This window comes from Abramis brama, assembly GCF_963993115.1.
Source record: "Abramis brama genome assembly, chromosome: 1".
Lineage (NCBI taxonomy): Eukaryota > Metazoa > Chordata > Actinopteri > Cypriniformes > Leuciscidae > Abramis > Abramis brama.
In genome coordinates, this window is record NC_139963.1 from 54,799,939 (window position 1) to 54,813,867 (window position 13,929).

Sequence of the window (13,929 nt, forward strand, 5' to 3'; positions counted from 1 at the left end):
TTGTATATGTTTATCTATGCATATTGTGATCTCGGATGCCTGTGCGAACATATATAATTACATATATACATATATAAAAGTTACATAATGAAGACAGACTTCACTGTTCACACACACACACACACACACACACACACACACACACACACACACACACACACACACACACACACCCTGTTAGTAAGCTAGATGTGTATGTGTGTGTGTGTGTGTGTGTGTGTGTGTGTGTGTGCGCGCGTGTGTGATTCACCTCTGAGAATCAGCTCTGCTCAAAGTAGGTGTGTGTGTGTGTGTGTGTGTGTGTGTGTGTGTGTGTGTGTGTGATTCACCTCTGAGAACCAGCTCTGCTCACAGTGTGTGTGTGTGTGTGTGTGTGTGTGTTTGTGTTTCACCTCTGAGAACCAGCTCTGCTCACAGTGTGTGTGTGTGTGTGTGTGTGTGTGTGTGTGATTCACCTCTGAGAACCAGCTCTGCTCACAGTGTGTGTGTGTGTGTGTTTGTGTTTCACCTCTGAGAACCAGCTCTGCTCACAGTGTGTGTGTGTGTGTGTGTGTGTGTGATAGTAAATAGCTCTAATTTAAGCAGAGACGTCAGACTTCCTGGTTTTCATCTGGTTTTTTTTGTTTTGTTTTGTTTTTTTGTCTGCACTGAACAGCAAAAACTCCAGTGTTAAATGAACTCTGTGTGCACTGGTGTTTTAGTTTCAGAAGTGAAGCTCGTCTGAAGATTGTCTCCTGAATGACACACTGTTAACCCTTGCTGTAAAAAAAGGCGTAATTCAGACAGTATCATACCATTTTCCATTAAAACAGTAATATACCGTAGAAAACAAAAATAGCCTACAGGAATATACTGTAAATGAACAGTGCTCAAAATCGACACTCAGAGGCTGTTTTCCCAATCACACCCTATACCCTCATTCACTATTCCCTACATTAGTTCACTAATATAGTCCCCTTGACAGAGTGAATGAAAAGAAGAGAGTGAATTGAGACACTGATGAACACCTGATAAGCAGAATCACTGAAGGACAGAGAAAAAAGAACAGAAAAAAGAGAAACACAAGAACTACAACTGACTTCCAGCTACACTGAGTGTGAAACCAGTTTACAAACCAGTTTACGATTATTTCTTTCATACATGTACAAAAGTTCTTGTTGAGAATTAACAGAGATTTAGTTAATAATAAAATTTGTTGTCACCATGATTGAGATCAGTATTTGCTTTAGTTGGTCTCTTGTCCCTTGACTTCTTACCATTCATCTCCCTCTGACTGCTGTAACAGTGAGTTTATAAAACACATTTGATGTGGCATGAAAAAGTCAAGAGGAAGTTGATCAGATTGTTTTTGTTCTTTAGTGATGATGTCACAATCATCTTGGACATGTCTGATTTTCAGATATTTCCTGTATATATTAATTGAAATGATGGGTATGTCATATTTAGCATAAATCTGTGTAAAATGAAATCAATATTTCTATAATCAGGTCTTCTGAAAAATAACAATCATATAGTTCATTCAATTTTATTTTACTCCTGCTTGGTTCAGACACAGATATCAACAATCAGCATATGAATCTCAACAATGGTGAAAAGTTTCATGTCGCAATGCATGCTGGGTTCCAGGATAATATAAAACTCCCAGCATGCACTGCTGCATAAATAATAATAATAAAAAAAAGAAATATTGCCACCATTGTTGAGATTAATGTGCTAAATTGTGATATCTCTGTGTTTCTAAAACATAGTGTAGCTCTGGGTTTTTTTTTTGGTTTATGCATGATGTGTTAAAAAAAAAATGAGTCATAGTAATTTATTGCTGTAGTTTCACAGTGGTGGTAATGTAACACTTTTGATCGAGGATAAAACTCTGAATGAATAAGAATTAATTCCTTAGTGAATGAACAGGCAATATGATGATTTTGTCATCATAAGCATTACAACCGCAATCATTCATAAACTGTGTGTGCACAAGTGTGACTTGCAAAAACACAGCTCAAGCAGCAAAAGAAAGATGAATGTTTTAGCATCAGCATCCCAACTAAAGCAAGCACTGATCTCTATAATGGTAACTTCAAACAAACATTTTCAATAACAACTTCTGTATGACAGAAATAAAGTCATACTGGTTAATAATAAGTGTAATAATGTGTAATGGCTGGAAGTCAGTTGTAGTTCTTGTGTTTCTCTATTTTCTGTTCTAACAGCAGATGTTCATCACTAATGCTCAACAATCACTTACATATTCACTTAATTATCTCACTGCAACACTGTCTCAATGTTACTTTTTACTCTTTGTAGTGTGGATTTCCCTGTGGGGTTGAAAGGGTTAACAGTGTAAGATAAAAAGACACACCCACAAAATGTATTTTAACAGTAATAAACTGTAAGTTATAAAACAGGTTTATACTGGCAACACTGTTGCCAGTAGTTTACTGTAAAATGTCGTTTTTTGGGTCACCATTGTGCAGAAGAGTAGAGCCTGTGCTTCAGTCCAGGAGAAGATCTACAAACATTGATGATATGCTGCATGTTGCTTTATTTAACAGGCGGTGACTGTGTAGTTGCTGATCCAGTGGAAATCTCTTTATTTACAAAAGTTTTGTTGTGGTTTCAAATGAAATAAGTTCACAGTAATACTTTGCTCACGTTATTAATGCATTATACATTTTAGTTTAATACATTTAAATGACAGTTGGTCAATTTAAGGTTTCTGCAAGTGAAATTAGTTAACTCGAGTTTTAGTGCATTTTACAGTAACATACTGTAGATTACGGTAAAGAACTGCACAATTAACAGTAAATTACTGGCAACACTGTTGCCAGTATTTTACTGTAAAAAAACCCGGTAAGGTCTAACAGTGCAGTTTTTCACTGGCCACTTGGTATAATGTAGCTAAAAATAATGAGAACTAGACTGAATGTCTGGTAAATGATGATAATTTAAAATATTATTCTTTAAAAGCATGAAATTACATGATTTCTGATCGATTACAGGTTTTCTGAATTGCTAAAACACATTTCTTGAAACCATCACTGACTTTCTCAAAACCCCTTATACACAAAACCAAATCTTCAAACCACATCCAGAGAGACTCTGACAATGCTTTCAGATCATACACACATCAGTCAATATTATAAACACTACAGAGAAAAATGGAGAACACAGAGAAAAATGGAGATGCAGTTACAGAAAAAAAGTATATTTTAACAAAGTAAACAAATTTAGCAATTACTTAAAAAAATAGTACAGGAATGACAGCTTACCGTAGTTAGATAAATAAATACTGTATGCACTGCAAGTGTAGTATTACACTGAATATTGTATTGAATGTCTGTATATTCAGCACTTGTGTACTGTGAAAATACAGTGACTCAACGGCAAAAGCCAAAAAGGTTACAGTAAAAAAAACTTCCTCCTCTTACACACAAACTGTTCCTCCTTTCACTCTTATGTTGTTTCCATCCATTGTTACTATCAACATTCGAGAAACAGTTTTGGCTCTCTGAACGGACTTGTATAATGTACAGTTGGTTTAGTCACATCATTAGAAATAAGTGTGAACTATTTTGAGTCGTTGTGTTTAAACGATGACAACTCTGTGTTGTAGTTGTGTTTAACTTTTGCCTGCCCACAGGGCACACAAACATGCCAAATATTAAAAATAAAAGGATTACAATGTAAAATATTATTATTGTGTACATAAAGACATGGTGGAATCCAGCTTGTCCCGTAGATGATCTGCTTGTGTTTTAACCTCTCTCACACACACATACACACACACAGCTTTAACCGTAAGGAGGGTTTCAATGTTTCTTAGAAATTGTGAAAAAAAATATTTCACGTGTCATTCAGACTATGAGCAACCGTGACTCAAAGTGAAACTGAGGGTTGTGCTAGTAATACAAAGCACGTCATAATACATAATAGTTGAATTTTAAAGTTTACATTTAATCTAACAGAAGTAAGATAAGCTACTCTGTCACCTCAACACAAAGTGAATAATTTCCACGTTCAGTACAATTCATTGCAAAATGATATCATTATACAACATTCTGCCGTTATAATATAACACTTAGCATTTTTCTAACTCAGTATAAATGCAGGCATGAAAACAGGTCAGGGGTAAAAAAGGTGAGAAGGATGTGGCATATACCCCCCCCCCCAAAAAAAAAATTAATGAGTGATTAATGCGTAAGAGTTAACTTGAACGGATGAAATTCTCACTTATTAATAGAATTGAACTATACTCCACAGTGATGAATGCCTCCCAAACCCTGTAAGCTGCATTGGCCTAATATTACCAGTGTTTGTCACAGGACTTTTGGATCACTGTGATGAGTGGACCTTTACCACTCTAGGGGGGTCCGGGGGCATGCTCCCCCGTAAGAAAATTTTGTGATTTTTAATGTTAAATTCATCAATCTGGTGCAAATTAAACAAAGAAAATTTCAAAACTCCTTTAGTTACAGTGTCTGTCTACATTACTGCTACAATAATAGTTATAATATTAATCCCATGATAGTAATAGCCATATATTGTAAAACAAATGCACTGAAAAATAGAGGAAACTTTCATAGTTTTGTACTAATTTCTATACTTGAAAGAGTATATTTCTATACTTCACATTAAAGATGTGATTGGGCTAGCCCAGTGGAAATCAAGAAAAGAACCAATGGGCCGCTGATCTACGTGTTTCTTCGGGTTTCAGAGAAAAAAAACTATTTACTACTACTATTTATCACGCATTAAAAATGCCCCAAACCAGTCGTCTGTATGATAATCTGAAACAAGGACTGGTGATCCGTTGTCCTGCTTCACTTCACAGATGCTGAGTGAAAGGAGAATTATAGAATGAAAGGATACTCATTTATATGACACTTTATTCATCAGGAGAACAGCTCGTTCCGCGCGTCATACGTCGTCCTTTCAGTTTCGGTTTTCAATCGATCAAGTTTTTTCACGTTCTCTCTATAAACCACCCCTTTCAATCCAATCGAAATTATTTGTAATAGAAGTTTTTAACGGGTTATGTACTTGTTATTAATGTTTTTATGAAATATCTCTAGTGAATGCATTATCATATCACCGTATTATTTACCGCCTTGCGAGCCACAAATTAAAGCTTGGCGAGCCGCATGAGGCTCGCGAGCCGCGCAATGAATAACACTGCACTAACTGTTGTTCCTGCTCGCTCAGCGCTCACGGCGCCCGCGCCCGCTCGCGATATCATCTCGCCCACTTCTATGTCAAAATTAAAAATAATGACATTGGCAACATCGCTGTCTGTATCTGACAGGACAGTTAACATTGTAAACTAACTTACCTCAGGCTTGCTTTCCGACGTGCGGTTCTTTGTTCGGCAGTGTGTGTCCAGTTGTCAGACTCGCGGTGTAAAAGACTTTGAAAACATTTCTGCCCTAACGTTAGGCTACTCTGACTCGTATTGGCTGTCATGTTTCGGCATTAGGAATGATGATTGTTTTTTAAAGCTGCGAACTTTATGGTAACTTTATAGGGGATAAATGCTGGCCTCGGCCTCGGCCTCGACCCCCCCCCCTAAATATTTTTCTCATCGGATCTGCACAAATCACGTAGGTGACCCTTTTAGGTTTTAAAACGGCGAATTTCGCCGAAAGGTGAGGAGTTTTCATGCCTGTAAATGGGGTTTCATCCATAAAAACGATATAAACTTATTTTATGCTAACTTATCCTGCTGAGTTTGTATTTCTTTCTTGATTTATTGATATGTTTAGTAATATTTATTGTGCATTATAGCGCCCCCAGGCTGTTGGTATGAATTGAAAACACATTACATCAGTATCCAGCGCTCATAATGATTACATCGACGCATTTGGGTATAAATTCAATAAATATTATTCCTGTCTATAGAAATCTGATGTAAACCTATGAGAATCTATCAATATTTTTCCAAATCTGCACATTTTTGAGCTAAAAGCCCTGATGGACGTTGTTTTGTCAAGCGCTGTCATGACGACAGCACGGAGTTTTTTTATGAATGAAAGCGGCTGACGCTCATAATTCATATTAGATATCGACTCATTTTTTTCATTTCAAAACTCCTGACACAAATTAAGAAATAACTGTCGCTAAGAATACAATCGTGGTCAAATACTGAAACTTGAGTCTTATATCTTTTTAATGATGTATAGTTTATCAAGGTATAACATTAAATGTGATAGTAACTTTGACCTAAATAAAAAAAATAAAAAAAAAACCGCTTCAGTGCGCAGGCGCACTGGCAACGGTTAAACACAGCTACAACACAGCTGTCATCGTTTCGTTTACACACAACGACTCTAAATTCTTCAAACTTGTTTCTAATTATGTGATCAAACCATCTGTACAAAATCTGAGCCTGTTCAGAGTGAAAAGATGACTCAGAGAAGTGGATGGAGCGGGTGAAGGTTTCAATGTTTCTTAGAAATTGTGAAAAAAATTATTTCACGTGTCATTCAGACTATAAACAACCGTGACTCAAAGTGAAACTGAGGGTTGTGCTAGTAATACAAAGCACGTCATAATACATAATAGCTGAATTTTAAAATTAACACTTAATCTAATATAAGTAAGATAAGCTACTCTGTCACCTCAACACAAAGTAAATAAGTTCCACGTTCAGTACAATTCATTGCAAAATTATATCATTAAACAACATTCTGCCGTTATAATATAACACTTAGCATTTTTCTAACTCAGTAAATGGGGTTTCATCCATAAAAACGATATAAACTTATTTTATGCTTTGGGAATAGGTTCCTTTGCAGGAGGATAATCATATTTGTGGCAACTTTTAGCATCAGAGTTTGAAAACTCCTGCTCTCACTTATACCAAAACAATGTTGCCATAAATGTGCATACAGTGAGAAAGATATCGTGAAATGCTCAGAAATGGTTGGTTTGTGTGATGTGAACATCTGCTTATTCATGCTCTCAGCTAAAGGTCAGAACTTTGACCTTTAAAAGAAATAGCAAATGCAGACGGAGATTACGTAACTTCTTCAGCGAGTTCCATTACGTAAGAGCCGGAAGTGAAAGTAAATCTGAGCAGACTCCTGCTGAGTTTGTATTTCTTTCTTGATTTATTGATATGTTTAGTAATGATAAACAAATATTGCGATTGTTTTTTCATTTTGAATGGTCTTTGTTTTCTCAGAAGCATTATCCTGAGCTCCTGTTCGCACTGAGAGACAGTTAAAATGGTGACGACATCTAAAACACTTCCTGGTGAGATTGTGTTTGAGTAATAAGAAGTGCATTCTGTTAGTGTTTATAGTTGATTCAGCTTGTAGTTCAGTTTTAGATCATTTCTTCAAAAGTCAATTGGTTCCTATCCAGACCACCTTCAGATTGAGCTAAGATATATCAATAACTGACGGCTTTAAGTGACATTTAGTTTGTTTGCTGCTGCTGTCTTGTGTGTCAAAGTGTTTCATTCTTTTCTTAAATGTGAGGGATGAAAATACACTTGATCTTGTATATTTTATACGATAATACTTCTTATTTTCTGTCTCTTTCAGTGATCAAGAGATCCAGTCCAGATGACAAACTTTAACGAGAAGGTTGAGCATGGTGTGTGTGATCTGTCTCACACACACCATATCTCACAGAGGAACTACTCAGGGCTGACAGTGGAAACCCCCCACTGAAAGACACTCTGCTAACTGCTCATATAAATATCACTGCAGGTCAGTCAGTCACAATCACAACACAATCAGAAGCAGAGATTCCAGCAGGAGAACCAGACCTTCACTTATACCGACTTACAGGTATGAATGTACTATTTGATTACTGCAAACTATATTTGCACTGATAAATATATACACAGCAAAATCCCCAGTGTTACATTAAAGGGGTCATGACATGAGAAACCAAATTTGCCTTGATCTTTTGGTATATAAGAGGTATTTGTACCATCACGGGCGTAATTTCCTATGGGGACAGGGGGGACATGTCCCCCCCACTTTTCAAAATCCCGTTTGTGTCCCCCCCACTTTCCAATTCGTTATGATTTAAAAAAAAAAAAAAATTGCACACCTTCATCGCCACGGAGGAGCAGGACAAAGAAAGCTTGTGGCGATGTTAGCTGCTGCGTCCAGGAACGTCGCGTCCACACTCTAAAAATAGCTCAATGAAAGTTCTAACGAGCAGGGAGCGCTCCTGACGCACACACACGCACACGACGCACAGACAGCGCGCCAGAATCGAACAATAACACACACATTTATGCCAAAATGCCCATTTTGTCGAGTATCCTCACAAGAACAGTCTTAAATAAGTTAAATAAAATCTTAAATGAAAGTCAAGAGTAAATGAGAAAATTAAATGCGTGAAATCCTGTCAGCGGCAGATCTTAAAGGGACAGCAGCCACTAATTCTCTCTGTCAGTAAAGTTAACCAAAGAACAAAGGGAACAGAGAAAATCATTAAGGATTAATCTATGTAATTTATAATTTATGCAGTGCGGACTATTTGATAACCTTATTGAATTTCTGTATAGTTCGTACCTGGAAAGGCACAGGTAAATACAGGGCCGGATTAACCATTAGGGCAACTGGTCACTTGCCCAGGGGCACATGACATCTAAGGGGCCCTGACAGGTAGGAAATACACAGAAATTTAATAAAGTTATGAAACACTTTACAGTCTGCATAAGGTGCATCTACACGGGTTCACGCAGACAAAGTCTTTCCTCCCTCCCCGCTGAACGCCAGCGATTACTAATTCGTGAAATGCACTCCCGCTGGTTGAGTGCGGAAAAAGTTTGTTTTTAGGTTCGATATTAACAGGACATTTGTTCTACAGGGTCGGTAGTCTAACAAAGATATCAATAGCAAGATTAGTTTTAACATTATGTGACCATTGTATATCGACATGATGAAAATATTCATTCAAAATCATTTGTGCATTAATGCTGCATAATTATACCTGAGAATGCTTTGACGCGTTTCCACAGCGCACAATGCTTAAGGGAACGTCTGCCAATTCCACCAACTGCGGTAAACGTAGCCTATAATTTCTATTATTTAAAATTACTTTTAACATTTAAAAACAGACGTTTTCAAATTCCAAAGCTTGCAGAAGGTTCCTAATGGCAATACTGACTTAGGCTACAGGTAGCCTTGAGTAAATTAACTAAGAAAATGATTCATAAAACGTATAAATATCAGTTGAGCCTATGTTTACTTTCGTCACTGACACAGACGGAAATGAAAAGACTATCAGTCAAAGTTCAGCTTTAGGAGGGGAAGAAATAGGCCAGGATAAGAATACTGAGAGAATAAGAAGATGATGAGAGAGCAGGTATTGACAAATAATCTAATGACAAGGTTTTAAATAGCCTATTTCTTATAATTTTTTGGCCTTCAAAAGTCCTAAATTACACATATGTAGGTCAAAGAAATCCAAATTTTCTCGGGGGAGCATGCCCCCGAACCCCCCTAACTATGGGGGGCCTTGAGTCTTGATGCCCAGGGCACAGGAAATTGTTAATCCAGCCCTAGGTAAATATGACATTTATTATGGGTTTAAGTGAGGATTGTTTAAAGTTCACTTAAATTAAGTTGTTAGCCTATATTTTTGAAGCCTAATAAATGTTTAAAATTTGGAGGAAAAAATAATTTTCATCGAGACATCGGTAGCTATATTAATATCAGTGATACAGGCCTTCATTCATAAAAAGATGCTATTAAACAATTATTTAAAATGTGCTGTCTTTATGTTGTTTCTACATTACAGTGGAAATTGAGTCTCACTTTATTTCAATTTTATTTACACACAAAACATTAATAGTGAACATATTTGACTTTATAAAATGATCCTCTCATGTCTTGGCAATCGGCCCCTATTAAACAATAAAAAATTAAGACATATTTTTGTTATACAAAGTTTAGTAGCCTACTATTCTTTTTGGCAGAATTTATCATTATAATCAACTTAATTATTTTCAAAATTATTATTATTAATTATTTTGTATCACCATAGTCCCAAAATGCATGTAAATGCAGGAAATGGGATTCAAATCGAAAAAATGTTCCCCCATTTTGTGTCCCCCCCACTTCTCAAACCAAAGTTACACCCTTGTGTACCATTAAAACGTCCTGCAAGTTTCATAGCTTAAGACGTCCTCCCCATTATAAACAAAGCATTTATTTAATCAAGCTCTAAATACAGCTCGTTCTGGATCCATGGTATGAAGTGACGTCACTGTACGAAGTGACGTACCAGTCGTTTGCATATGACCGCCTCCAGCGTAGACAACTACGCTTCCAGTGCAAGATAACTACGCCTCATTTCATCATCGCATCTGTCACGCGCTTCACATGTGTTCAGTCGACTTGCAGCGAGTGGGTCTGTTTACAAGAAGATTGCGATGTCACGCAGATGTGCTGTTCCTGGCTGTGGACAAACAACATGTTTGAATAATACGCTGCTGAAAGATCCAGACGTCAGGGGAAGATGGATGCAGTTTATTTTTCGCGGACGTCCCAGTCACGGCAGTGTTAATTTAAGCGTGTGTTCTCCACATTTCAAGGATGAGTGACATCGCAGTATGATGCTGGCTTTGCCAGAAAACTTTTGTACAAGATAAGGCCGTGTGGACTATTCTGGGCTACACAACGACGGCGCAAACTGTAAGTAATGTAGGCTATTTAAAACTTAAAACTTTTTTAAAACGTTAATTGCAGTTTAATTCATTATGAATAATCACCGTGTTTTTTAGCCTACTTATTGTTTTATGACCGTCATGTTCATGCCCCGTAGGCTATTAAAAGATGTAGGCTGTCAAACTGACAAAATAGTTTCACACTTTCTATGTGGACGGGCTGATGCATTCTTAGTTGTGTTGATGGTTCATTTCCTCTGATTCCGACTCAAACATCATTGCAATCGCCATCGCCTCGCACGCATCACCCGTTACTATGGTAACGGTAAACACAGCTCCGCAAAATCCGCACGTTTTGACAAGGGGGCGTTAACAATTGATGCATAGGCACTGACGTTAGCCAATCATAACAGTGGGCGTTAACACTGAACTCTTAAAGGGGAAACACCCCCAAAACAGACTGTTTGAATCAGAGCATGAGAAACAGGGTGGGAAAAGGTCATAAATCACTAAATTTTAAACGTTTTTTTGTCCAAAAAACTATAGTAATACTATAATTGCACCTAAGGGAACACAATAAAAGAAAAGAAAAAAAACATGTCATGACCCCTTTAACACTCCTCAGTGTACATATGTGTCCACACTACAGGGTGTTAAAATTAACACTGAAGCAGTGTTGAAGTTAATGAGATAATTAAGTTAACACTGAAGCAGTGTTGAAGTTAATGAGATAATTAAGTGATTAATTAAGTGATGATTGGCCATTAGTGGTGACACCTGATGTTAATAAGCAGAATCACTGACGGAAAGAGAAAAAACAATAACAGAAAAAAGAGAAACACAAGAACTACAACTGACTTCGAGTCATTACACATTGTTGCACTTATTATTACCAGTTTATTTCTGTCATACATCGACAAAAGTTCTTGAGATTCAACAGAAGTTTAGACGGTAATATTTTGTGGATTTTTTTGTTTCAAGTTACCATTATGGTGGTCAGTGTTTGCTTTAGTTCTCAATGCAACTGCTGATGTCACTCAGAGCTGGCACTAACACACTGTAAATCTGCATATTTCAGTCACTAATGAACGCCTGAATGTGACAGTCGTGCCGCAATAGTGTCATATCTGTAATTATTTATTCAAATTTATAAGACTTCTATTTACAAAAGGGAGCAAATGAAAACAAAATGGTATCTGATAATAGGGGAAAGCTAAGCAGAAAGTTTTTGTGTGTTGATTGTGATTGTGTGAATATCTAAATCACTACATGATGAAAATTCTGTCATTTATTGTTTTAAAACAGGTTCTTCATTTGAGTTGTATCATGATGTCTAACATCAGTGTGTGTTGTGGAGAGATTGAGAGCGCTGTGGGGTTTGTGTATGTGATTCTGCCTGTTATACTGAATCACACACTCAATGAAGACTGTGAGCAGAGCTGGTATTCAGAGGTGACTATTACACACACACACACACACACACACACACACACACACCCACACACACACACACACACACACACTCATGATCTGATCCTCTTGTGTGTGTTCAGGACTGGCGTCTGATAGCAGATCCATCAACTCCTGAAACACTGATGGATCCTGTTAGTTCAGTCTCATCTGATCGTCTCGTCACGTCTCGCTGTGTGAACGTCATTCATGAGATCCTCTGTGACGCTTCAGGAGTAAATCAACTCTCAACACATCATTCCTCTGTTTTCATATTTAATCTTTCATTCTCTAATGCTTCTTTCTTTCTTCACAGTTCAGAATGGAGACCCTGTTCAGAGGTGAGAGAGACTCTTGAGTAAAACATCAGTCCTGAATTAGACTAAACTCTGTGTTGAACTGAATCTTCTGGAAGTGAATCATGATGATTGTGAATGTGTTTTTCAGTGAGGAATGAAACTGCAGCGACTCCAAACTCAGGTGAGTTTCAGCTGATAAACGTGTGTCTAATTCACTAATAAAACACTGATTCAGACTCAATCCAGTGTGAATGTTTTCTGTCATACTGTCTGATATTTGTGATCGTTGTGTGTTTTAAAGATGTTCTGAATGAAGTGACTCCGTCTCTCCGGATCTCAGGTAAAACATCAACTCTAATATTGATTTATCATTATAGATCAGCTGATTTGATATTTGATCACTTGTATAGATCAGTTGTGGTGGCTGTTTGCTCTCTTCATCATCATCTTCATCATCATCATCTTGATATGTTTCATGCTGCGTAAAAGGATCTTCAGGTGAGTCATGAGTGTCTAATTGTGTCTAAAATAATAAAATAGTCATTAAAAATCAATTTGACAAAGTCATATTAAAGGACGCCTAAACTATAAAATCTCCCTGAATAAATAGAAAATACTTTGCTGAATATAATAGTGTTTAATAATGTGTTGTCAGGTATTTTCCGAAAGCAGAGACGATCATCTTTCAGCGTAATGATCCAGAAAACAGGTGAGAGAATCAAACTGAGAGAGAGTTGAAGAGAGTTTGACTGAATCAGAAGAAGTGAACTGCAGACGTTCAGCTGAGACTCGGTGAATGAAGCTTGATCTGCTGAAACTGAATGTGTTTCTCTCAGGGATCCTGAATCTGATGATGATTCACTGAAGAAGCTCAAATCTGATGAATCTGATTCACTGCAGTTCAACATCTCCGTGTCCACAGGATGATCTTCATCATCTTCATCATCATCATCATCTCAGTCATTAACTCAAACTCAGAAAGGGATTTTAATTCATTCTGAGCTTCTCAACTCTTTTCATTCCTTCATCTGTTTTATTAATGCTGTTTTATTCTTAAAGGTGCATTGTGTAATATTTAGGAGGATCAGACAGAAATGCAAAATAATATACCGAACCGTATAAATGATAATGAACCGTAACATAAATTAACCGTTGTGTTTTTATTACCTTAGAATGAGGCATTTCTCTCTACACACACCGCAGGTCTCCTTATATCCACATGTTTCTACGGTGGCCCTTAAAACACTAAAAAGTAGCACATTAAAACACTGACACAATGATGAACAAGTGACAATATTATTTGCAATAACGTATCGTTTTACTGAATAATTTAGAAAACCTAATTTCTTAATTTATCTTTGTAAAGAAACCTCATTACTGTACTGGTTACTTTCTGCCGTCTCAGATGACGACATCACTTCGTGTCGGCCACCGTAACTTCTGTTGGGTGCAGTTCACAACCTCACCCCTAGATGAGCTGTGCATTTACTGAATGAGCACTGTGCCGCTGTTCGTCCGACTGTTTGTACTGTACTGTTTTTTTTTTTTTTTTTT

General features: G+C 37.1%; 1 protein-coding gene across 3 annotated transcripts; it reads left to right on the forward strand.

Moving 5' to 3' along the window:
* Nucleotides 1-7,134: 7,134 nt before the first annotated feature.
* LOC311093338 (uncharacterized protein) lies at nt 7,135-13,929 on the forward strand. 3 transcript variants are annotated; one of them, XM_084130662.1, is made up of 11 exons: nt 7,135-7,248; nt 7,542-7,790; nt 10,183-10,664; nt 11,933-12,079; nt 12,181-12,312; nt 12,393-12,417; nt 12,524-12,556; nt 12,677-12,715; nt 12,786-12,873; nt 13,031-13,084; nt 13,212-13,929. In XM_084130662.1, the coding sequence occupies exons 4-11, from the start codon at nt 11,954-11,956 to the stop codon at nt 13,300-13,302; spliced, it is 588 nt and encodes a 195-aa protein (XP_083986788.1). In that variant the 5' UTR covers nt 7,135-7,248; nt 7,542-7,790; nt 10,183-10,664; nt 11,933-11,953; the 3' UTR covers nt 13,303-13,929. The 3 variants fall into 3 exon arrangements, with proteins under 3 accessions (XP_083986788.1, XP_083986789.1, XP_083986787.1); XM_084130663.1 differs by lacking the exons at nt 7,135-7,248; nt 7,542-7,790 and having other exon boundaries at nt 7,986-10,664; XM_084130661.1 differs by lacking the exons at nt 7,135-7,248; nt 7,542-7,790; nt 10,183-10,664 and having other exon boundaries at nt 11,318-12,079.